The 24,068-nt window shown below is 37.0% G+C and overlaps 1 protein-coding gene and 1 non-coding gene across 2 annotated transcripts; one reads left to right on the forward strand and one right to left on the reverse strand.

Moving 5' to 3' along the window:
* Positions 1-1,239: 1,239 nt before the first annotated feature.
* On the reverse strand, positions 1,240-20,607 carry LOC145769347 (uncharacterized). The gene is made up of 13 exons (XM_082580957.1): positions 20,482-20,607; positions 20,046-20,210; positions 19,229-19,423; positions 18,827-18,994; positions 18,017-18,211; positions 17,585-17,752; positions 16,773-16,967; positions 16,385-16,552; positions 14,403-14,597; positions 13,966-14,133; positions 4,988-5,182; positions 4,733-4,882; positions 1,240-1,576 (listed from the first exon to the last, which is right to left on the reverse strand). Exons 1-13 carry the CDS (start codon positions 20,576-20,578, stop codon positions 1,389-1,391), a joined length of 2,247 nt encoding a protein of 748 aa, XP_082437083.1. The 5' UTR covers positions 20,579-20,607; the 3' UTR covers positions 1,240-1,388.
* On the forward strand, positions 6,899-7,005 carry LOC145769751 (U6 spliceosomal RNA). Its single transcript, XR_014289071.1, has one exon. It is a non-coding gene; the product is annotated as a U6 spliceosomal RNA (small nuclear RNA).
* Positions 20,608-24,068: the final 3,461 nt, after the last annotated feature.

Consider the following 24,068-nt stretch of genomic DNA (forward strand, 5'->3'; position numbering starts at 1 on the left):
GTGTTAGAAAAAATTATATACACAGTCGCATTTTACAAGCTAAAGTAAATCAACTGATGACTTCTTCAACCAAATGCTCTAAACTTGTAATATAATCCTCGGAGCTACAATGCTTAAAATCATGATGCCATTTTTCCGTTCTGCTGCTGGTATCTGCAGCTCCAACTTCAATATTTCCGAAGTTTGGAATATTGAATTAAAAAAGGTTGCGAGGCCAAATCAATTCACATTTTTTCCTAATAGGCCTACCAACGCTTCTCCAGTAGAATTACCCGAAACGAAATAGATGAAAATCAACAGCTTACGAACTGGGGATGGGCCGTTTCAATACCCATATTCCAATGGAATAACTATCTTGTGCGTGTGTTTCTAACGTGCTAGCAAATTTTTTCTTACGTTTTTACAAGTGGTTTGCACTCAAACAGAGATTAATTTTTGTCACAATAAATAGGCCAGAGACAGCAGTGAGAAAAATATCTTCTTTTGCAAAAAGGAAATATCACAGATTGATTGGGTGATTTGATTTTTATCCTTGGACTGGGAGAGTTTCTTTGAGAGTTTGATCCTGGCTGTTTCGCATAGTTATAGAGGCTGGTAACCAATATTTGATAGAGTGAAATTTCCGCTTGTTGAAATCTTGTTGCCGGAGAATTATTCTATCCACTTGGTACCGCTGAATGGAGAGCAGTCCTGAACGCGCTGCTCAAGCGCACACCCCTCGTGAGTCGAACCACGCGGCTTGATCTTGAGTTAGGCGCCGTAACCACTTAGCTAACCACTTGATTTAAGAAAAAGAAGGAATAAAATAGGAATAAGCGAAATATACAGTCATGAAGAAAAAGCGAAACGGTGAAAGTACTGTAAAGATAGTGTGAGATGTGAAGACCGAACCTGCTGGAGTTATCGCACTAGACTGGGTGAAATTAGAGTGGGCATGCTTGAAATGAAAGCATAGGTCCTAAAAGTTTTTTTTTTTTTAATAGGTCCTAAAAGTTATGTGTACTATAATGTGTAATGGAAAAATGCAGAAAAAACATTTGCTGTGGCAAGTCGCAACGCTTGAAAGAGGAGTAAAATGAAAGATTTTAAAACGTTGCAATTAATTTCCCCACATTGTCAGTTTGACATGTCAAAAAGAACAAATAAAAGGCTCACTGAGCAATCAAAAAATAAAAATACTGCTGTGCAAGAATGTAGGGGTAAATACGTTTTGCTGCCTATTGCCTACCTGGCATACTTTATTATCGCTTATATTGAACATGACTAATATAACAAAAATTGTCAACCAAATTTTTGAATGAAAAGAAATTTAATTCAAACTTAAAAGCTGACGGTATTGAAAAACGATGGTGTAGTCTTCAACTTGTTCATTGACAAACGCTCTACATTCAAGTGCTCTCCCTTCCATTCACAGCAGAATCATCAGATATAGAGCAAACACCGTCCGCGCCGCAGCATTGCTTGCTGCAGCCACTCATCTCGATATGAATCCCTTGTGGAAGGAATTTTTTTAGCTGTTCGCATTGAAAGGCTTCACATTCTGACTGGGAAAGACATTGTCCAAATGAAACGTCAGCTGAAAAATACAACTAAAGTTTAAAAAAAAATAATTGCGGCATTGAGACAAAACCTTGTTTTTATTTTGTCGTATCCGTGATTGAAGATTTAGATTAAGATTAAATGGACGGGAAGGCAAGGAAGCCAATCTTCGTGACCACCTTCAGGCATGCCTTTAAGTGTCTTACCAAAGACACAGCCACATGCTCTTGAGCGGTGTCGAACCGGCGCCCTTTCGAACGTTGTTCCTGCTGGGCTCTCACCACTCGGCAATGCAGCCGACCTATTTTCATTGCCACAGACATTGTGAAGTTTTGTTGTAATAAGCTAAATGTGATCACGTAGGTCCAAAATTCAATAAGTTATATGCTACTAATGTTTATTTGTCAATTTCATCGCATATCAATAAAATTTTCTAAACTTGTATAGAAAATTTCTCACTCATTTCATTTGTAATCAATCTCTTGCTGCAATTACAGTCGTGGCAAAACTGTGAGTGCTACCACGCAGCTGACTAACATTTGTGCTTCTACTGTATATTTAGCATTGATCAAAAGTCTGCTTCTTAAAAAATAATATTGAAGTTGATCATAATTTTGCTCGAATTGCCTGGTTGATATAAAATTTTTAGATAGGAAACGGAGTCTTTGTGCATCGTTTTTTGAAATTGTAAACGACGCAGCAGGGCTTCGCGACGCTCAGTTTGAGAACCACTGTCTTACAGCCAGGGTTGGATTCCTAGCATTTTATTTGGGAGGGGGCTCTATCAACACCTAGCTGTGTTGTTATAGACAAAGTATAAGTAATCGGTGTAGGTGAGCCAACAATCTTTACCATTTTTAAAAAGAAACACTGTTTAGTTTGTTTTTATTTCTGAAAATCATATCGAAAATCAACCCACGCTAAAACATAGCTTGAAGTACAGAAAAAGGTAGAAGCAGCAAAACGTGAAAAAGTGGTTGAATCCAAAATGAAATTATAAGTTGGAAATTTGGCTTGGTTGCTACACTGCAATCTCCTTTGCTTTTTCTTTACTGCGTAGGCTTACACTTAAAACTCGTTTTGCATGAGCTAATTCCAATCGTGGGCTAATTCCAATCGTGGGCTACTTATTAGAATGAGCCAATTCTAAGCAAACTTGCAAACAAAAATGACTGTAGGAAAGTGAGAAAATTCATCTCCTGTAATGAGCGCTTGCATTTGCAGCTTTGCGAGTAAGAACCAATAAGCTGCGAATGTGACAGTTACACTAAAATCTCATTTAGCTATTAACGAACAGTACAACTCTAAATATAGCAAAAACATTTATTCAAAGTTGGTGCAAACAAGATTATAGGCTACAAAACAAATAGCTTGTCTGCCAGGTCTTTGGTTTTATGGGTTAAGTTATAAGCACCACGACAGTCTTTGATTTTAGCCAGCAAACAGTTTTTGCACATCTGAGTTCACTCAACGTGGGCAGCTTAGAATGCTTAACCTAAGTATCCACAGCCGATCGATGAGTCCGCAACCACTTCTGAGTTGCCGCAGTGCCATTCCATAGGCTATATGAGGAGGTGGTCCATTGATGCTTGCTGATGAACAACATTACTGAAACAAGTGATTTGGTCAGTTGTGATCGTAGCGCTGTGAAGACCAAGTTCATTTCCGAAAATCCACGTTCGGCTTCAGCAGAACTTATAGCAATCATGTTTAGTACTAGCCTACATTCTTGAGCAACTTTATCGTATCTGGCATATGGCAAGGATTGCCAACGTAGGCCTACAATCGAAAATAGGAGTGGTGACATGAAATCTCTCCTCTATTTTCCGTAATATCTGCTCCCCTTTTTGCCATGGAACTTCGATTACAGCAGGTCATAACTCTGGTAGGCTACAATAATTTCCAAGTTTTTCACAGAATTGTTGGTGCCCACCATCCTGGTTCCAATGTTGTCAACTGAAGCTTGAATAAACCGAGTACGACCAAAAGAAGGGTAGTCTCTACGTCAAGCTTTGAACTGGTCCAACGTTATGCCTTTAAAGGAGTAGTTTTTGTACATTCCATAACAACTTCTGACAAAAGCGATAATTGCCGAAGACAATCTTTAAAAAGTGCCAGATCTTCTACGAATTCCTTGGTGGTCATTTTGATGCAGAGACATCTATGGCTCTGAGCATGGCCCGATCTGTTTCTCTAATATTCTTCCTTTCTGCAAGGGCTGTGAAGTGTGAAGTGTTTATACAATGCTGGGAAACTAGGCTATTCCACAGAGCATTGATACCACGATGTGAGGACGCAACACGACGCACACTGAAAACTTTACCCACTTTCCTAAATTTTAAGGCACATGGGTGGGAAAGGCTATTCAATGCAAGAGTCACATCACGCGCAGACATCTAAAATGTCAAAAGAGCCACAAAATATTATGTCGTTCTTTATTGCCCTATTTGCAAAAAGTTTGATTTACCATACATGTAGATTGCATGATAGGATTAAGCTAACTGTACGGGACCTAATCACGGAAAACGGCGATTACTACCAACTTATGTTCGTGTATTTTTGCAGTTCTGTTGTGAGAAAGCTGTTAAAGTGTTACTTGTTGAGTCGATAAGTTGTTCTTCAGCCATAAGAGCTTAAAAGTCGAAGCTTGAACGAGCCCCCCTGAGCCCCCCTACATCAAGCTTTTTCATGTTTCGAGGGTTTGAGCTCCCCCGAGCCCCCCCCCCCCCACCCAGGAGTGCAACCCTGCTTACAGCATCCTCATTCGTGTAATTGCACATCAACATACGGTTAACTGTGACAATCCCTCTAGTGTAAACTATAAAAAGGTAAAATTCCATTTCTAAAAGGTCGTTCTGATCGACAACGCAGCTCAAGAGCATCCCAAAACTGTTTTCAGAAGAAGAAGAAGCGCCAGAACCATATGTGTAGTTTTAACAAAAAACAATATGCATTTTGGAGTATAGGCTATTCTGAATTAAAATAGCTTAAACATTTTTTTTATATTTATCAAGTTGTGAAATTTACATCAAACAACCGAATAGGTTTTAATGGATGTTTTGGGTAATCTCAGTCTGAATGCTTTACTTACTTTAATCACACAGTAAAACGTATTGCTATAAAAGAATGCATTTTGTTCTAGATTCTAGAAACACTTAATTTGTAGGCTAAGCAGCCTAAATAGGCAACTTACCGGAAAGCGACCTAGTTCCAGAGGTAGCACGGATTGTTGCCGAAATTTTGGTACATTTTTGTTCCGGTGAGCACTTATTAATCCTTTGATCATTTTGCTGTGTGCCACCGCCAGATACTTTAATTCCAACGGAGCAATCAAACCCATTAGCTATATAAATCAAGACACAGAAGTGTGTTAGTATAGCAGTTTCTAGTATATGGACCGGCTGTAAGCTTATTAGCACATTTAGACAAAAAAGGGAATTTTACTCACAATCTCCACCTCCTTCGCTAACTCGATCATCAACACCTAAGCTTGAAGCAGAGCATGAACCATCTGAGAAGCAGCATTCTGTACCACAACCAGTCATGCTACCATGAAAACTTGGTGGAAGGTGCCTCTGTAGCTGATCACATCCCAGCGCATCGCATTGCTCAGAAGAAACGCATTGACGTAACGATACATAAACTGGAATTTAAAAATATGAAATTTATCAATCATGTCACAATAGATGCGAGAAGCCTAGAGCGAAGACTACATTCGGTCCTTGAATATGAAGGCTATTTTTATTTTATTATTCTAATTGTGAAAATTCCCATATTTCAGAAATCTCTTGCTACAACTGTGTGAATTAGGTTTTCGAATCTATTTGAACATGACAACCCCAGAAGAGTAACTTCTATTTTGAAGTTTGTTGAAGGATCAACAAAAGCAAATGATGATATAGCCTATGTAGTTACGGGCTACTGCCTGCAATAGCTACTGATGATAGTAGTCCAAGTTATAAATCATCAACTCCACATGTGGCATGTGGTGATTGAAGTGTTTAAACTAACTTGTCAAAGTAAAATTGGTTGAAAACGCGCGTTTGTGACCTATATCCGATATCAAGCAACTTTGGTGGAATTTACCGGAAAGCACAACTAACGTCATCTTGGGTATTAGAATAGGGTGTGTTATGCAAAATGTTGCAATATTTTCTGTACATTTTCACACAAAAATCTATTTTAATCATCATTTTATATTAACTCAAATTTATGTCAATTCTTTCATTTTCACTGACAATATTGTAAGCCTCGACAAATATTTTCATAAACTGCATACGAATTAATCCAAAGCGATCTAATTGATGAAATGTATGTCTAGACTCTAGATGCTAAAAAATTAAGCTATCAAAATAATGGTGTTGATAAAATTTAGACCAGTTAATTGTAGAAATAATCACTTTACAAGCAATCTCAAATTTATTCTTTCGTTAAAAAAACTATCATGCAAATTATTTTACCGAATATCTTACCGAACGCAGGCCAGATGAATTGCAATGATTGGCAGAAAACCGCCAGTTATGAAGACTGTTTTAGACATTATTTTGCACCCAACTGGTGAAAATAAGCTATTAAAAATTAAAATTCTCATAACGACTTATTCAGTGATGCTACATTCAGATAATCTGAAGATATTGCACAACAGTAGCTTGTATGGTGAATTTATATTTTTATACTGTAGAGTCCAGGGGTCACCAACCGTTTTTGCATGCGGGCCACTTTGGCACTAAGGAGAGCTGTGGCGGGCCGCACTAATAAAATGTTAGGTAGGTTGACTCTTATGCTAGAAAAGAACGCACTTCGTACCCAGTATCCAGCGTCACATGTTGTTCATATTTATGTTAGAATAGCCTACCAACAACGCTACTGCCAGGCCAAGCTCCTTTTACAACACTTTTGACTTTTTTAACAATGCCTAATAAACGAGGGCACTTGTTTTGTGCACTTATAGCGAGGCGAGCGGTTTCATCAGAATATTCATCGCCAAGCAAGAGTGGTGTTGTTACTTTGCTTCGCAAAAGATATCTTGCAATTAACAGTTCCAGTAAACAAGGAAATGTTTGACACATCGCAATACAGGCAACAATAGTGACCTGCAAACATATCAGCGAAAAATAGGCTCCAATAACAGGGAAAAAGAAACCAGGTACCATGAAACAAACGCTTGTGGAAATCACCGAAAAATCGTAATTCTATCGTAATTCATGAACACTAATAGTCTTCCCTCTAAAAAAGCAATGAGTTGGTTTTTCATCCTTTTTGTGAGAGTCTATAAAACCGTCTTTCTTTTATTATAGACAACTGTCACTTGCGGTGCTTATCAGCGTGGCAAGAATTTGTTAATTAACAACATTTTGCAGTACTTGCTTCGGCAGTACATATACTATAATTGGAACGATACGGAGAAGATTAGCATGGCTCCTGCGCAAGGATGACGCGCAAAATCGTGAAGCGTTCCATATTTCTTTAAAAAAAACGTTTTGCAGTACTAAGTTAATTTTTTTCATAATACAATCAGAAAAAGTCTCTAAATTTATATATAATATTTTGCCAATTTATTATAAATTGAGTTGGCACACCGACCTATGTTGCCCACAAAAACTTGCATAAAGAGAACACTGCTCGTGAAACACAATAACGATGAAACTCGCAATAGTGTTTACATGACATTTGCAAACTTAAAATAAGCAACCCTATGCTCACAGACAATTTCGAAATTCGAAAACAGACCTTTTAATCAACCACTGGGACAGTGTGGCTGTACATCGCATTGGAATAACTTTAAGCAACCCCCACCTAGAACTACAATCTGATTGGTCAGTCGGTGGAATCGTATGCAATGCGAAAATATGCTTCCCGGAAGGTATTTTTTGCCTTCGTGCTCTTTAACGTCTCAAGAAAAGTATTTTGGGTTATACTTGTACGCTGATACCTTCCGCGGGCCGCAGCGATACAGCGTGGCGGGCCGCCATTTGGTGACCCCTGCTGTAAACTAATTGCTTTGAACAGCTTAAAAATTTTATGCACTATTGCTTTGATGGGTTGATAAATTACAGTTGTAAGCTGTTTCACAATTTGTACAGTATTATTTAACACTCCCTACTCTGAGAAGGTAATTTCGTATGCAGTATTTCTAGAAATCCTTGATTTCGATCAACCAATTTACTGTCGTCTTCCAAGGCAGATCTGACACCTTTGGCACCAATCTGTCGTTATTAAACAGACAATTGACTTTGGCTCGTCGTGTCTTTCGTGGGTTTTTTATTTATGTCACGTGCTTGTATCTCACACCTCATGTGATCTGCTCCTCATCGTCTTTTATTTACTGTTATTATTCTTGTAAAAGTTGCTGAGATTCAGCTGTGCGGTACAGAACCATCTTTTCTAATAGTGCATAGCCAAATGTAACTACTATTTGTCACAGACAGACAAAACAAAGTAACTTCAACAGATTCAACATATTTTTTACACAAAGAAATCTAACATCATTTAAACAAACTCAAATGTTTTCGATACGTACTTGTGTTGAATAAAAGTGAACAAATGAAAAAATTTTTATTTCACTATTTTAACCGTATCTGTTACTGGCGTAGACCTTATGGTCTCGCCCTCTGCTAATTCAGCAATTTCACATAGAAGCAGTGACGCTAAAAACCTGAGATTTCTTGACTTTTACTTTTTTTTCTTGCCCCAAATTTTAATCCCGATTATGTTGGTATCGGATAATTGTGAAGTTCACAATAAACCTTTTGTCACAGCCAGTTATGAAATGCAAGAGATTTGCCGATATTCAATAGCTTGATTGACAGTTTACTATTAGCGTGCGGTTTCATTTTGTGTTTGTCATTCAAACTGGGGCAGCGCTAAAATTCCATTCTTCATGGGGAGTCGGTCTCTGATCAACGACGCGATATTTTGGTCTTGCTTCCATGGCTTGGCACAAGAGAATGCGCATCATTTTCTCTTGTTGCATTTCTTCAACGTGTGGTGATAGAAGTATAAAGTATTTTGAACTTTTATAAACGCCGTAGAGAATGACTCAACTCAACCCATAATACATTCACGCTGTTATTGTTACGACATCACATTTGTTCCAGTGTTACGTCAGTTTTACCTTAGCCTACTATGTAATATATAATTCTTACAACGATTAGAGATAAAACTTCGTCTTATATCTGGCTGGAACAGTTTGTTTTTGTCCGGACAATCGAACATCTACCAACGTGGAATCAACATAAACGGAAGATTTAGTATAGATGATCTGACCATTACAGTTGGCCTATATATTTCTTTCAAAATTTTGTGCCACTTCAATTTCACTGTTAGAATCCAGTTAGAACATCAGGTTTACAGTGTTTTGTTTGAAAATTTATAATCTGTTATATTTGAGGATAGAATAATATGCATGCAGAGTAATGTACACCAGAAACTAATTAGACTGTTTGATAAAAAATTATTTACCATTATAATACATTTTGCTTTATTTGTTTGTTTCATGCATTTTAAATTTAAATATAAATGTGCTTTCAACTCTAACCAATAAATTTTTTTTACATAATTATGCTAGCTGAAGATGCTATTACTATGGCGAAATCGATTCTTTGAATAAATTATGCTTAGAAATTTGATTGTTGTGGAAATGCCAGCATTTAGAACTACAATGAGATAAATGCATATTAGCAGTACTTAGTCATAGCAATATTGAATGTTCCAGGTGGACAAAACTAGATACCTTGTAATGGCTTTAAATTCGAATGAAACTTATAACGCTATTCAAGCTGCAAATATACTTGCAAACATAGAGGACGAAAATGAAGTAGACTTTTTCGACAGTGACGAGGATTTGCCTTTGTGTGATGGCGAAAACGATCCTATAACGTCGGGTGAAAGCAGTGATGAGGAGGTAATTATTGCAAGATCGAGGCAATCGCAGCAGCGGAGGCATCATGTCGTCAATTCGGTGGATAATGCGCTAGACGAAGACAATTTTCAACCATGTCCTGATCAGGAGGAAGAGCGAATTTCGGTTGTAATTGATAAGAGAACTAAAGAAAGTGTGGTGTGGACAATTAATCGTCCTACAAGAATAGGGAGACAAAGTTCAGCTAATGTTATTCATAACACTCCTCGAGTCAATCTTCCGTATAGAAACGCCATGACATCATTCGCGGCCTGGCGCAATTTTTTCACTGTCGAAATAATTTACATTGTAGTAGCAAGCACCAACGCAAGCATTCGAGAACGATTGGCAAAGATATCGGATGAGCAGCGAGTATCTTGGCGTGCTCCATATTTGATGGAAACTAATGCGACAGAGATTGAAGCATTTATTAGTCTATAGTACGTGAGAGGGTTACTGAAGCATACCTTTCACAGAATTCAGCATTCTTTTTCTCATGTGTATGGCCATCCAATATTTGCTGCAACAATGTCGTTGAATCGATATAAATTCTTGTCGGCCAACCTCAGATTTGACGACAAGTCATCCAGAACCCGTCGTTGGAAGAGCGATCGATTTGCCGCAATGAGAGAAATTTTTGAAATTTTTATTACAAACTGTGCGGCAGCTGTTACTCCAGAAGATTTTTTGTCTTTAGACGAAACGTTGTATGCTACTCGTGTGGGAGTAGCATTTTGTCCGTACAGTAGAAACAAGCCAGCGAAATACGGATTGCTATTTAGAAGCATCAACAGTGCGCGTGTACCCTACACATATACGTCCATTGCATATGCTGGAAAACCAACTGGAGATCCAGGACCACATTACCTGAGCAATGTTTTAGAATATGTTCGCACTCTTGTGCATAATTTAGAGCAAGCGACCTCGTTAGAAGGGCGTAATATTTCCCTTGACCGGTTCTATACATCGCTGGAGCTGGCAGAATAGCTGTGGATGAAACGAATCACGTTGGTGGGAACGTGGCAAACCGCCAGGAAAGGTGTTGGCGATATAAGCTCTCTTATCGATAGAGAACCGCTCAGTACAAAAGTTTATTGGGAAGAATCAAAACCTCATCTTACTGCTACATCTTACGTGGTCAAGCCGAAATCTTCCGCAAAGCGAAATGTCCTGGTACTTTCAACCATGATTCCTATTCTAGGAGTAACTAAAGATGACGGTAAGAGGAAGCCAGCTATCAAAAAATTTTACGATTTTACGAAAGGTGGTACAGATGTAGTAGACCAAAAGATGGGATTTTATTCTGTCAAACCAAAATCATCAAAATGAACGGTGTCAGCCTTTTCCTATCTATTAGATGTAGCTCGAGTAAACGCAATGACGGTTAGCTATATGAATAGAGGGATGCGATTGGCAGATGCACGAGCAGACGAAAGCTTCCTTGAAGGTTGGGAGCTCGCTCTATCGTTGATAAAGCCTCACATGTCGCATGGTCTAGATAACACGCCAACACTCAATGATCACTTACGGAAGACGATGGCGTCGTACCTAGGAAGAAGTATTAGGCCTAATCCTCCGCAGTTGGATCAGCAACCTCAACCCTCAAAGAAGCAATGCTCTACATGTTTAGACGGAATCAGAGGTACAGGATATACAGCAAAAAGAAAGAAAATTGGTAAAACAGTGTATTGTTGTGAAAAGTGCTCCAGCCCGCTTTGCATAAAACACGCATACAAATTGTGCCCCTCGTGCAAATAAGTTATTCAACATCAGTCGTTCATCATTCTGGTCGTCAAAACTATGTGAACTGAGTTGCAGTGATGTTGTAAATATTTGGGCGAAGAAGTGTTTGATATTATTCAGAAAACTCTTGCTCTACTTGTAATATTTCATTAATGTATACTGCAAGTCTGCTTTATAGTCTGCCATTTATGCGACGTGAATTAGCTGAGCGCACTGTATTGCCAGTGTACAAAATGGCCTGATTTTGTGTTGATGGAACGTCATGAGACATTGTATCAACACACCTACGCGATTAATGTTACCAAGTGGAGTGTAATTTGAATGAACGGGTCAACCAGGCTGAAGAATACAAATCGTTGTTATAACATTAAATTTCTTTTACCCAACAGGAATCTATGAGCCAAAATATTGGTAAACATTTGACCTAAAACGGAGTCCATTTCTATTATTCTACAGACGATAAAAACCGCTTTGTTTGAAACGTTTAGATTCAAATGTTTATAAGTAGTTTGGCTCTTATATTCGTTTTACTAACAGTATATCATATAATCCCATATTTTATGCTCCAAAAGTCCTTCTGTTCTAACTAATGTGTGTAATAGATTTCATTTCATTGAGGTTTTCTTTTGATTATAAATTTCCCTCCGACGTGCTTTCCCTGTTTTTGTTGGTTTATAAACAAGTTGCCGAATTCGAGCTAACTGCGATGATCAAAAAGCAAATTCACACAATCTGTAAAAAAAGTTGAGTGAACGCTTGCTCAAACGTGCGCATCCAACTGCATCCGACAGATTTTCGTAGATTTATCATCACTATAAGTTGAAACTACGCATTATCTGTCGACAAAACAGTAGCGCAGCTTAGCCATAGTGCAGGCAATGTCTATCCAGCTAGCAAAATCAGCCGTTTTTACGTTGATTCAACACCCGACGACGTTGAATCAATGTAACAACGATCGATTTTGCTGGCTAGATAGGTGCCTGCCCAGCTAGAAAAATCACCCATTTTTCCATTGAATCAACTTGGGGGATTTAAAATTGGGGGATTTTGCTAGCTAGGTAAGTAATAAAATTTCTATTACAAATTTTAGCAAGTTATCGAATAAGAAAATGATTTTCACTGCAAAGTAATTGAATTGTTTCGACGCTTTGAAACATCGAATATACACGATTTTATTCAACTTTGGATTATGTAAAGAAACATGATATATTTTCCGTAATCACATGCTTGCTCTATTCTAGCATATAGTATATTAAAAACACGAAGTAAACGAAAAACAACGTACTTTTTACATTAGAGTGAATTATAATCTAGGTAAATACAAATATTCATACGGATTGAAGTTTATGTGCGTTGCGTTATTTGAAGTAGCTAAATGTCTTGACCAAAGTACAACGTCCTTGACCAAGTCAATCAATCCATCAATTTTGAGTAGTTTTTCATAATGTATTGTTTATGAACAGAAGTTGAAACTACATGTATTGCAAAATGATTGAGCTTATTTCCTTAGCTTGCGGAAAACGCTTTCAGCCATGCAAGTCAATGAAGAGGTTACGTTGATTTAACATCTACTAATGTCAAATTTACCTAAGATGAGATTTTTTTGACTAAAGAATTTCGCTATCGCCTATCCAAGTCGAAAATAATTGCTACAGGGTTATGTACAATTATTCGACATTATTCGACGTGGAATCGACGTAAATATGGACACCAACCCATTAGTTACTTTCACATATGGTATTTTACAACAGTTCAGACATTCACGCTAACGATGAGTCATCCTTTGCTGGCAGACAATAATTAGGGAGGTAATTTGTTATTCGCGCAAATTGCTTTGTAGTGCAAAAAGTGCATGGAATACTGTTTGCACAGAAACGGAAAAACAAAATTGATGAAATTCTGTGTTCTATGCTAGAAGACTTTCAAAATAAAATGTGAACTGAGAAATTTGACCAAGAAATGGCGAAAATAGGTCAAAAACCGAGTCTTTATCACCTTTTCTACCTAAAATACACAATCACGAATATATTTTGCGAAATAAATTGATTGAAGTGATAGATAAGGCTTTTGACCAACGGCATACTTTTTCCCGTTGTTATTTGATGTAAGCCGACGGAGTAATTAGCAATAAGAGAGACGTAGACCTGATGGTCTCGGCCAGTAACTCTTGACGCCAAAAGGAAGCAGTGACAGATACGGTTAAAACTTTGCTGTGACAAATGTGACTTTGTTGAAATAGGACTTATTTGGGAACGAGAAACCTTGAACAGTGCTTAGCCTAACATATTTTTAATGTGGTTAAAACGCAACAATACTGGGAAATTATGTAAGTTTAGTTAAAATTTGTGAAAATTGTAAAATTTGGTGTTCTCACTTTGCAGAAACCCACAATCTATCACTACATGCGTATTTGCATGTTTTTGGAATCTTTTTAGTATTAGCCAATGCGGTATAATGAGCTTTGGTATAATAAGCAGCAAGAGCAATAGGACTACTAAGTTAAAAAAATGAATCTCAAATAATAATTTTGATGGAAACGTAGGTCTACATAAACGTAGGTCCTTTTTACGAAGAATACAAACAAAATCATTAAGTTTTATCATTGTTTAGTTTAATGTGGGTGCGGTGCTCAACTCCTTAACTCGTGCTTCTGAATATTTCGACAATGAGAAGAACAACTCAGTTTCAACAGAATCGTTAAAAAACACCTTAAAAATATTTCTTCTGTACCGATCAAAAATAGCACATTGCAAACATAACAAATACTGAAGGTAACGAATCACCTGGAACCATGAATCCTTCAAGATTTGTAGAAAAAGACGTAGAAAGACGGGAGCAAACTTGACTGGAATTGCATCTTGTTAGTTGTTGATTGTCCTGAACATTACCAAAGCTACCTGTAGTTGTTTTTGAACCAACTTTGCATTCCACTCTAGTATCTTCAGCAGTATCTGGAATAAAAGCTGCCATGTAGTATATTACATTTACATAAATGTTGACATGTTCTCAGAAAATTTGTTTTGTATAAATTAGATAGATATTCAAAGTATCTAAAATCAGACACAAGAAAACACCAAACAAAGGGCTGTTGTAAGCGTTGGAATGATAGGATACCATGGATTTGTCATCATTGTGGCTTCAAATGCCTGACTCTTGCTAGATCCTGTTATCTAGATATATAATCCAGTTGTCACTAACCAAGAACGCCAGCGCCACTCACCCACTCCAGCATTTCCACCACTTTGACCGCCAATAGCTAAACTTGAGCCAACGCATGAACCATCTGCGCGGCAACATTGTGTATTACATCCAGTCATGCTACCACGTAACATCGATGGAAGGTGGCTTTCTAGCTCATCGCATCTCAAAGCACGGCATTGTTCTGATGAAACGCACTGACCCAATGATACATCGACTGGAATATACGTAAAAACGTGAAAATTTGTTATTGCAATATTTCAAAACTTTGTTGCGACAAATGTGACTTTGTTGAAATGCGACTTATTTGGGAAAGAAAAACCTTGAAGAGCAGTAGTTCTGATACTTTAGATTTGTTAAAGACGCAACAAAGCTGGTAAAATATCATGTAGGTTCATTTTTAGTTTGTGCAAATTGAAAAATTGGTATTTGTGAATTTGTAGAAACCTACAATTTATTGCTACATGCGTTTTTGCATGTTTTTCAATATTTTAATTATTATTATTAAGTTATGCAATGAGCTTTGAGTTGTGCAACGGTCTTCATTCTGAAAAACCTCGCTCAAAGATCAATCGAAATGCAAAAAGACCTGTACTTGTGCTTCATCGACTATAAAAAAGCTTTTGATAGAGTTCAACATAATGAAATGTTATGCATGCTCGACAGAATTGGAATAGACGACAAAGATCTAAGAATCATTCAAAATTTATATTACGAACAATCAGCTGCTATCAGGATAAATGATGACTGCAGTGACTACACGCCCATTCCGAAAGGAGTAAGACAAGGTTGTGTGCTATCACCTGACCTTTTCTCATTATACAGCGAAATAATTTAAAGACATATTGAAGATGAAAGAGGTATTAGTATTGGAGGAAACAACATTAACCACATACGATATGCTGACGACACCGTTTTGATAGCCGACTCGGACGTAAAACTGCAGAACATATTAGATATTGTGTGTACGAAAAGCAAGATATTTGGCATGGAATTAAATAAAAAGAAAACAGAAACAATGGTCATAACAAAGAAAAAAGCAACCGAAACTCATATTTGTAATTTATCAGTTAATGGAACAATTCTTAAACAGGTCCAAAAATTCAAATACCTCGGGACTATGGTGAATTGGGATGCAAGAGACAAAACAGAGCTCAACATAAGAACAGCCCAAGCAAAAGCAAGCTTTCAACAAATGAAACCAATTCTTTGCAATAAAAATATATCTTTCAAAACAAGATCTAGAGTTGTAAAATGCTATATTTATCCTGTTTTTCATTACAACACTGAAACCTGGAATATTTCAACAAAAATGGCAGAAAAGATTAATGCTTTTGAAATGTGGTGTTTCCGTAGAATGCAACGCATTTCATGGCTGGCAAAGAAAACAAATAAAGAAACTCTACACCAAGTGAACCAAACCAGAACTCTGTTAAAAAGTATGAAAACCAGACAATATAAATTTCTCGGCCATGTAATAAGAAAGCAAAAACTGGAGCATCTCTCTTTAACTGGTAAAATTTTTGGAAAGCGGGCACCTGGCAGACAAAGACAAACACATCTGGAACAACTTAACGACAAAACAGAAACAATTATCCATGCAACATATAATAGGAACATTTGGTCTAATTATTCATCTGAGGCCGTCGATGCCTGGTTCAGGCAAGGCAATTGAAGAAGAAGAATGAGCTTTAGCCGGTGATATGACTACAACTTAGCACCAAGAGCAATACTAAGCTATATGAAATTGCTTTCTTTTCATGTTTTTCATGCAAATGCATGCGTTTTTAGGAGGATACATTTGCATGTAAACCAATTATATTTTACCACTGTTTATCTTACTATGGGTGCGGTGTTCATTCTTTGCCTTTGATAATCACGACAATGAGAAGAACAACTCAGTTTCAACAGAATCGTTTAAAAAACCACCTTGAAAGTATACCTTCATTTCCGATTAAATATAGCACATCACTAACATCACAAATACTTGTGATAAGGAATCACCTGGAACCATGAATCCTTCAAGATATGTGGAAAAAGACGTAGAAAGATGAGAGCAAACTTGACTCGAATTGCATCTTGTTAGTTGTTGATTGTCCTGATCATAACCAAAGCCATCTGTAGTTGTTTTTGAACCAACTCTGCATTCCACTCTACCTTCCTCAGCAGTGTCTGAAGTTGAACAAATCTACCATATAATCTATTGCCATTTATATAACTGCTAATTATACACTGATTAGGTCATTATTTTGTAGATATGTACTTCTCCGTTATATCAACACGCTTGGAAATGAATATCAACCTGCCGAAAATATTCCAAAACGGTTTATCAATTCTGCGGCGAATGCTTCAAATCTAGTTATCACTAACCAAAAACACCAGCGCCACTCACCCACTCCAGCATTTCCACCACTTTGGCCGCCAATAGCTAAACTTGAAGCAACGCATGAACCATCTGCGCGGCAACATTCTGTATTACATCCAGTCATGCTACCACGTAAGATCGATGGAAGGTGGCTCTCTAGCTCACCGCATCTCAAAGCACGGCATCGTTCTGATGAAACGCACTGACCCAATGATACATCGACTGGAATATACGTAAAAACGTGAAAATTTGTTATTGCAATATTTCAAAACTTTGTTGCGACAAATGTGACTTTGTTGAAATGCGACTTATTTGGAAAAAAAAAACTTGAAGAGCAGTAGTTTTGATACTTTAGATTTGTTAAAGACGCAACGAAGCTGGTAAAATATCATGTAAGTTTATTTTTAGTTTGTGCAAATTGAAAAATTGGATTTTGTGAATTTGTAGAAACCTACAATTTATTGCTACATGCGTTTTTGCATGTTTTTCAATATTTTAACTATTATTATTAAGTTATGCAATGAGCTTTAGCCAGTAATATGACTACAACTTAGCACCAAGAGCAATACTAAGCTACATAAAATTGCATTCTTTTCATGTTTTTCATGCAAGTGCATGCTCTTTAAGAGGATACATTTGCATGTAAACCAATTATATTTTACCACTGTTTAGCTTACTATGGGTGCGGTGTTCATACTTTGCCTTAGACAATCACGACAATGAGAAGAACAACTCAGTTTCAACAGAATCGTTTAAAAAAACACCTTGAAAGTATACCTTTATTTCCGATTACATATAGCACATCACTAACATCACAAATACTTGTGATAAGGAATCACCTGGAACGATGAATCCTTCAAGATTTGTGGAAAAAGACGTAGAAAGACGAGAGCAAACTTGACTCGAATTGCATCTTGTTAGTTGTTGATTGTCCTGATCATAACCAAAGCTACCTGTAGTTCTTTTTGAACCAACTCTGCATTCCACTCTAGTATCTTCAGCAGTGTCTGGAAAAAGAGCTGCCATGTAGTTTAATACATTTACATAACTGTTGATAAGTTCTCAAAAAATTTAGTTTGTATAAATTAGATATATATTCAAAGTATCTAAAATCAGACACAAAAAAACACCAAACAACGTTATAGACGTTGGAATGATAAGAAACCATGGGATTTGCCATCATTGTGGCTTCAAGTGCCTGGGTCTTGCTAGATCCTGTTTCTAGATATATAATTTAGTTATCACTAACCAAGAACGCTAGCGCCACTCACCAACTCCAGCATTTCCACCAGTTTGACCGCCAATAGCTAAACTTGAGCCAACGCATGAACCATCTGCGCGGCAACATTGTGTATTACATCCAGTCATGCTACCACGTAAGATCGATGGAAGGTGGCTCTCTAGCTCATCGCATCTCAAAGCACGGCATTGTTCTGATGAAACGCACTGACTCAATGATACATCCACTGGAATATACGTAAAAACGTGAAAATTTGTTATTGCAATATTTCAAAACTTTGTTGCGACAAATGTGACTTTGTTGAAATGCGACTTATCTGGGAAAGAAAAAAACTTGAAGAGCAGTAGTTCTGATACTTTAGCTTTGTTAAAGACGCAACGAAGCTGGTAAAATATCATGTAGGTTCATTTTTAGTTTGTGCAAATTGAAAAATTGGATTTTGTGAATTTGTAGAAACCTACAATTTATTGCTACATGCGTCTTTGCATGTTTTTCAATATTTTAACTATTATTATTAAGTTGTGCAATGAGCTTTAGCCAGTGATATGACTAAAAGTTTGCACCAAGAGCAATACTAAGCTACATAAAATTGCATTTTTTTATGTTTTTCATGCAAATGCATGCGTTTGAGCATACATTTGCATGTAAACCAATTATATTTTACCACTGTTTAGCTTACTATGGGTGCGGTGTTCATTTTTTGCCTTTGACAATCACGACAATGAGAAGAACAACTCAGTTTCAACAGAATCGTTTACAAAAACACCTTGAAAGTATACCTTCATTTCCGATTAAATATAGCACATCACTAACATCACAAATACTTGTGATAAGGAATCACCTGGAACCATGAATCCTTCAAGATTTGTGGAAAAAGACGTAGAAAGACGAGAGCAAACTTGACTCGAATTGCATCTTGTTAGTTGTTGATTGTCCTGATCATAACCAAAGCCATCTGTAGTTGTTTTTGAACCAACTCTGCATTCCACTCTACCTTTTTCAGCAGTGTCTGAAGTTGAACAAATCTACCATATAATCTATTGCCATTTATATAACTGCTAATTATACACTGATTAGGTCATTATTTTGTAGATAATTATGTACTTCTCCGTTATATCAACACGTATCAACACGCTTGGAAATGAATATCAACCTGCCGAAAATATCCAAAAACGGTTTATCAATTCTGCGGCGTATGCTTCAAATCTAGTTATCACTAACCAAAAACACCAGCGCCACTCACCAACTCCAGCATTTCCACCACTTTGACTGCCAATAGCTAAACTTGAGGCAACGCATGAACCATCTGCGCGGCAACATTCTGTGCTACATCCAGTCATGCTACCACGTAAGATCGATGGAAGGTGACTCTCTAGTTCAGCGCATCTCAAAGCACGGCATTGTTCGGATGAAACGCACTGACCCAATGATACATCGACTGGAATATACGTAAAAAGGTGAAAATTCGTTATTGCAATATTTCAAAACTTTGTTGCGACAAATGTGACTTTGTTGAAATGCGACTTATTTGGGAAAGAAAAACCTTAAAGAGCAGTAGTTCTGATACTTTAGATTTGTTAAAGACGCAACGAAGCTGGTAAAATATCATGTAAGTTCATTTTTAGTTTGTGCAAATTGAAAAATTGGATTTTGTGAATTTGTAGAAACCTACAATTTATTGCTACATGCGTTTTTGCATGTTTTTCAATATTTTAACTATTATTATTAAGTTATGCAATGAGCTTTAGCCGGTAATATGACTAAAACTTAGCACCAAGAGGAATATTAAGCTACATAGAATTGCTTTCCTTTCATGTTTTTCATGCAATTGCATGCGTTTTTAAGAGGTTACATTTGCATGTAAACCAATTATATTTTACCACTGTTTAGCTTACTATGGGTGCGGTGTTCATTCTTTGCCTTTGATAATCACGACAATGAGAAGAACAACTCAGTTTCAACAGAATTGTTTAAAAAAAAAATACCTTGAAAGTATACCTTCATTTCCGATTAAATATAGCACATCACTAACATCACAAATACTTGTGATAAGGAATCACCTGGAACCATGAATCCTTCAAGATTTGTGGAAAAAGACGTAGAAAGACGAGAGCAAACTTGATTCGAATTGCATCTTGTTAGTTGTTGATTGTCCTGATCATAACCAAAGCTACCTGTAGTTCTTTTTGAACCAACTCTGCATTCCACTCTATCTTCAGCAGTGTCTGGAAAAAGAGCTGCCATGTAGTTTAATACATTTACATAACTGTTGAAAAGTTCTCAAAAAATTTAGTTTGTATAAATTAGATATATATTCAAAGTATCTAAAATCAGACACAAAAAAAACACCAAACAAAGGGCTGTTATAGGCATTGGAATGATAGGAAACCATGGGATTTGCCATCATTGTGGCTTCATGTGCCTGGGTCTTGCTAGATCCTATTTTCTAGATATATAATCTAGTTATCACTAACCAAGAACGCTAGCGACACTCACCAACTCCAGCATTTCCACCAGTTTGACCGCCAATAGCTAAACTTGAAGCAACGCATGAACCATCTGCGCGGCAACATTCTGTATTACATCCAGTCATGCTACCACGTAAGATCGATGGAAGGTGGCCCTCTAGTTCACCGCATCTCAAAGCACGGCATTGTTCCGATGAAACGCACTGACCCAATGATACATCGACTGGAATATACGTAAAAAGGTGAAAATTTGTTATTGCAATATTTCAAAACTTTGTTGCGACAAATGTGACTTTGTTGAAATGCGACTTATTTGGAAAAAAAAAACTTGAAGAGCAGTAGTTCTGATACTTTAGATTTGTTAAAGACGCAACAAAGCTGGTAAAATATCGTAGGTTCATTTTCAGTTTGTGCAAATTGAAAAATTGGATTTTGTGAATTTGTAGAAACCTACAATTTATTGCTACATGCGTTTTTGCATGTTTTTCAATATTTTAACTATTATTATTAAATTATGCAATGAGCTTTAGCCAGTAATATGACTAAAACTTAGCACCAAGAGCAATACTAAGCTACATAAAATTGCATTCTTTTCTTGTTTTCCATGCAATTGCATGCGTTTTTAAGAGGATACATTTGCATGTAAACCAATTATATTTTACCACTGTTTAGCTTACTATGGGTGCGGTGTTCATCCTTTGCCTTTGACAATCACGACAATGAGAAGAACAACTCACTTTCAACAGAATCGTTTAAAAAAACACCTTGAAAGTATACCTTCATTTCCGATTAAATATAGCACATCACTAATATCACAAATACTTGTGATAAGGAATCACCTGGAACCATGAATCCTTCAAGATTTGTGGAAAAAGACGTGGAAAGACGAGAGCAAACTTGATTCGAATTGCATCTTGTTAGTTGTTGATTGTCCTGATCATAACCAAAGCTACCTGTAGTTCTTTTTGAACCAACTCTGCATTCCACTCTATCTTCAGCAGTGTCTGGAAAAAGAGCTGCCATGTAGTTTATTACATTTACATAACTGTTGAAAAGTTCTCAAAAAATTTAGTTTGTATAAATTAGATATATATTCAAAGTATCTAAAATCAGACACAAAAAAACACCAAACAAAGGGCTGTTATAGGCGTTGGAATGATAGGAAACCATGGGATTTGCCATCATTGTGGCTTCATGTGCCTGGGTCTTGCTAGATCCTATTTTATAGATATATAATCTAGTTATCACTAACCAAAAACGCTAGCGCCACTCACCCACTCCAGCATTTCCACCAGTTTGACTGCCAATAGCTAAACTTGAAGCAACGCATGAACCATCTGCGCGGCAACATTCTGTATTACATCCAGTCATGCTACCACGTAAGATCGATGGAAGGTGGCCCTCTAGCTCACCGCATCTCAAAGCACGGCATTGTTCTGATGAAACGCACTGACCCAATGATACATCGACTGGAATATACGTAAAAACGTGAAAATTTGTTATTGCAATATTTCAAAACTTTGTTGCGACAAATGTGACTTTGTTGAAATGCGACTTATTTTGAAAAAAAAAAAAACTTGAAGAGCAGTAGTTCTGATACTTTAGCTTTGTTAAAGACGCAACGAAGCTGGTAAAATATCGTAGGTTCATTTTCAGTTTGTGCAAATTGAAAAATTGGATTTTGTGAATTTGTAGAAACCTACAATTTATTGCTACATGCGTCTTTGCATGTTTTTCAATATTTTAACTATTATTATTAAGTTATGCAATGAGCTTTAGCCAGTAACTAATATGGCTAAAAGTTTGCACCAAGAGCAATACTAAGCTACATCAAATTGCATTCCTTTCATGTTTTTCATGCAAATGCATGCGTTTGAGGATACGTTTGCATGTAAACCAATTATATTTTACCACTGTTTATCTTACTATGGGTGCGGTGTTCATTCTTTGCCTTTGATAATCACGACAATGAGAAGAACAACTCAGTTTCAACAGAATTGTTTAAAAAAAATACCTTGAAAGTATACCTTCATTTCCGATTAAATATAGCACATCACTAACATCACAAATACTTGTGATAAGGAATCACCTGGAACCATGAATCCTTCAAGATTTGTGGAAAAAGACGTAGAAAGATGAGAGCAAACTTGACTCGAATTGCATCTTGTTAGTTGTTGATTGTCCTGATCATAACCAAAGCCATCTGTAGTTGTTTTTGAACCAACTCTGCATTCCACTCTACCTTCCTCAGCAGTGTCTGAAGTTGAACAAATCTACCATATAATCTATTGCCATTTATATAACTGCTAATTATACACTGATTAGGTCATTATTTTGTAGATAATTATGTACTTCTCCGTTATATCAACACGTATCAACACGCTTGGAAATGAATATCAACCTGCCGAAAATATCCAAAAACGGTTTATCAATTCTGCGGCGTATGCTTCAAATCTAGTTATCACTAACCAAAAACACCAGCGCCACTCACCCACTCCAGCATTTCCACCACTTTGACTGCCAATAGCTAAACTTGAGGCAACGCATGAACCATCTGCGCGGCAACATTCTGTGCTACATCCAGTCATGCTACCACGTAAGATCGATGGAAGATGACTCTCTAGTTCACCGCATCTCAAAGCACGGCATTGTTCGGATGAAACGCACTGACCCAATGATACATCGACTGGAATATACGTAAAAACGTGAAAATTTGTTATTGCAATATTTCAAAACTTTGTTGCGACAAATGTGACTTTGTTGAAATGCGACTTATTTGGGAAAGAAAAACCTTGAAGAGCAGTAGTTCTGATACTTTAGATTTGTTAAAGACGCAACGAAGCTGGTAAAATATCATGTATGTTCATTTTTAGTTTGTGCAAATTGAAAAATTGGATTTTGTGAATTTGTAGAAACCTACAATTTATTGCTACATGCGTTTTTGCATGTTTTTCAATATTTTAACTATTATTATTAAGTTATGCAATGAGCTTTAGCCGGTAATATGACTAAAACTTAGCACCAAGAGGAATATTAAGCTACATAGAATTGCTTTCCTTTCATGTTTTTCATGCAATTGCATGCGTTTTTAAGAGGTTACATTACTCTCACTCTACAGTTGAAGCTGGAGAAAACGTGATGGCAGCTATCGCCAGCGAAAAGAGAAAAATGTGGCAAGATATGATCGAATCCACAGATCTGTCTCATAGCAGTCGGAAAGCCTGGAAAACAATTAAATTGCTGTCGGCCGACTACACTAAACCAGACCACCACTACACTGTATCTGCCAATCAAATTGCCGATCAACTCCTTCTAAATGGCAAAAGCAAAAATAACATGAAAAAGCAGTCTAAACCCCGGCTAATAAGACCTCAAAATGAACGCAACCCTCGTCTAACATCTCCTTTCTCAATTGACGAACTGAAGAAGGGCATTGAATTTCTGAAACAAGGTAAATCTGCTGGATTAGATGGAATTCGGATTGAACAAATTAAACATTTCGGTTCAATCGCTCTCGGATGGCTGCTAAAGTTTTACAACAACTGCCTCAGCTCTTACCAAATTCCTAAGCTATGGAGAAAAGCCAAAATTATTGCATTGTTGAAACCAGGAAAA

Source organism: Aplidium turbinatum, chromosome 4, assembly GCF_918807975.1.
Source record: "Aplidium turbinatum chromosome 4, kaAplTurb1.1, whole genome shotgun sequence".
Taxonomy (NCBI): domain Eukaryota; kingdom Metazoa; phylum Chordata; class Ascidiacea; order Aplousobranchia; family Polyclinidae; genus Aplidium; species Aplidium turbinatum.

Excerpts from the sequence above, each read along its gene's own strand:
- LOC145769347 (XM_082580957.1), bottom strand. The coding sequence starts at position 20,578 with ATGACTGGATGTAATACAGAATGTTGCCGCGCAGATGGTTCATGCGTT. Across the intron at positions 16,553-16,772 it reads TGGTGGAAATGCTGGAGTGG|ACACTGCTGAGGAAGGTAGA; the intron begins GTGAGTGGCGCT and ends GTTCAACTTCAG. Across the intron at positions 5,183-13,965 it reads TGAAGGATTCATGGTTCCAG|TTTATGTATCGTTACGTCAA; the intron begins GTGATTCGTTAC and ends TTTAAATTCCAG.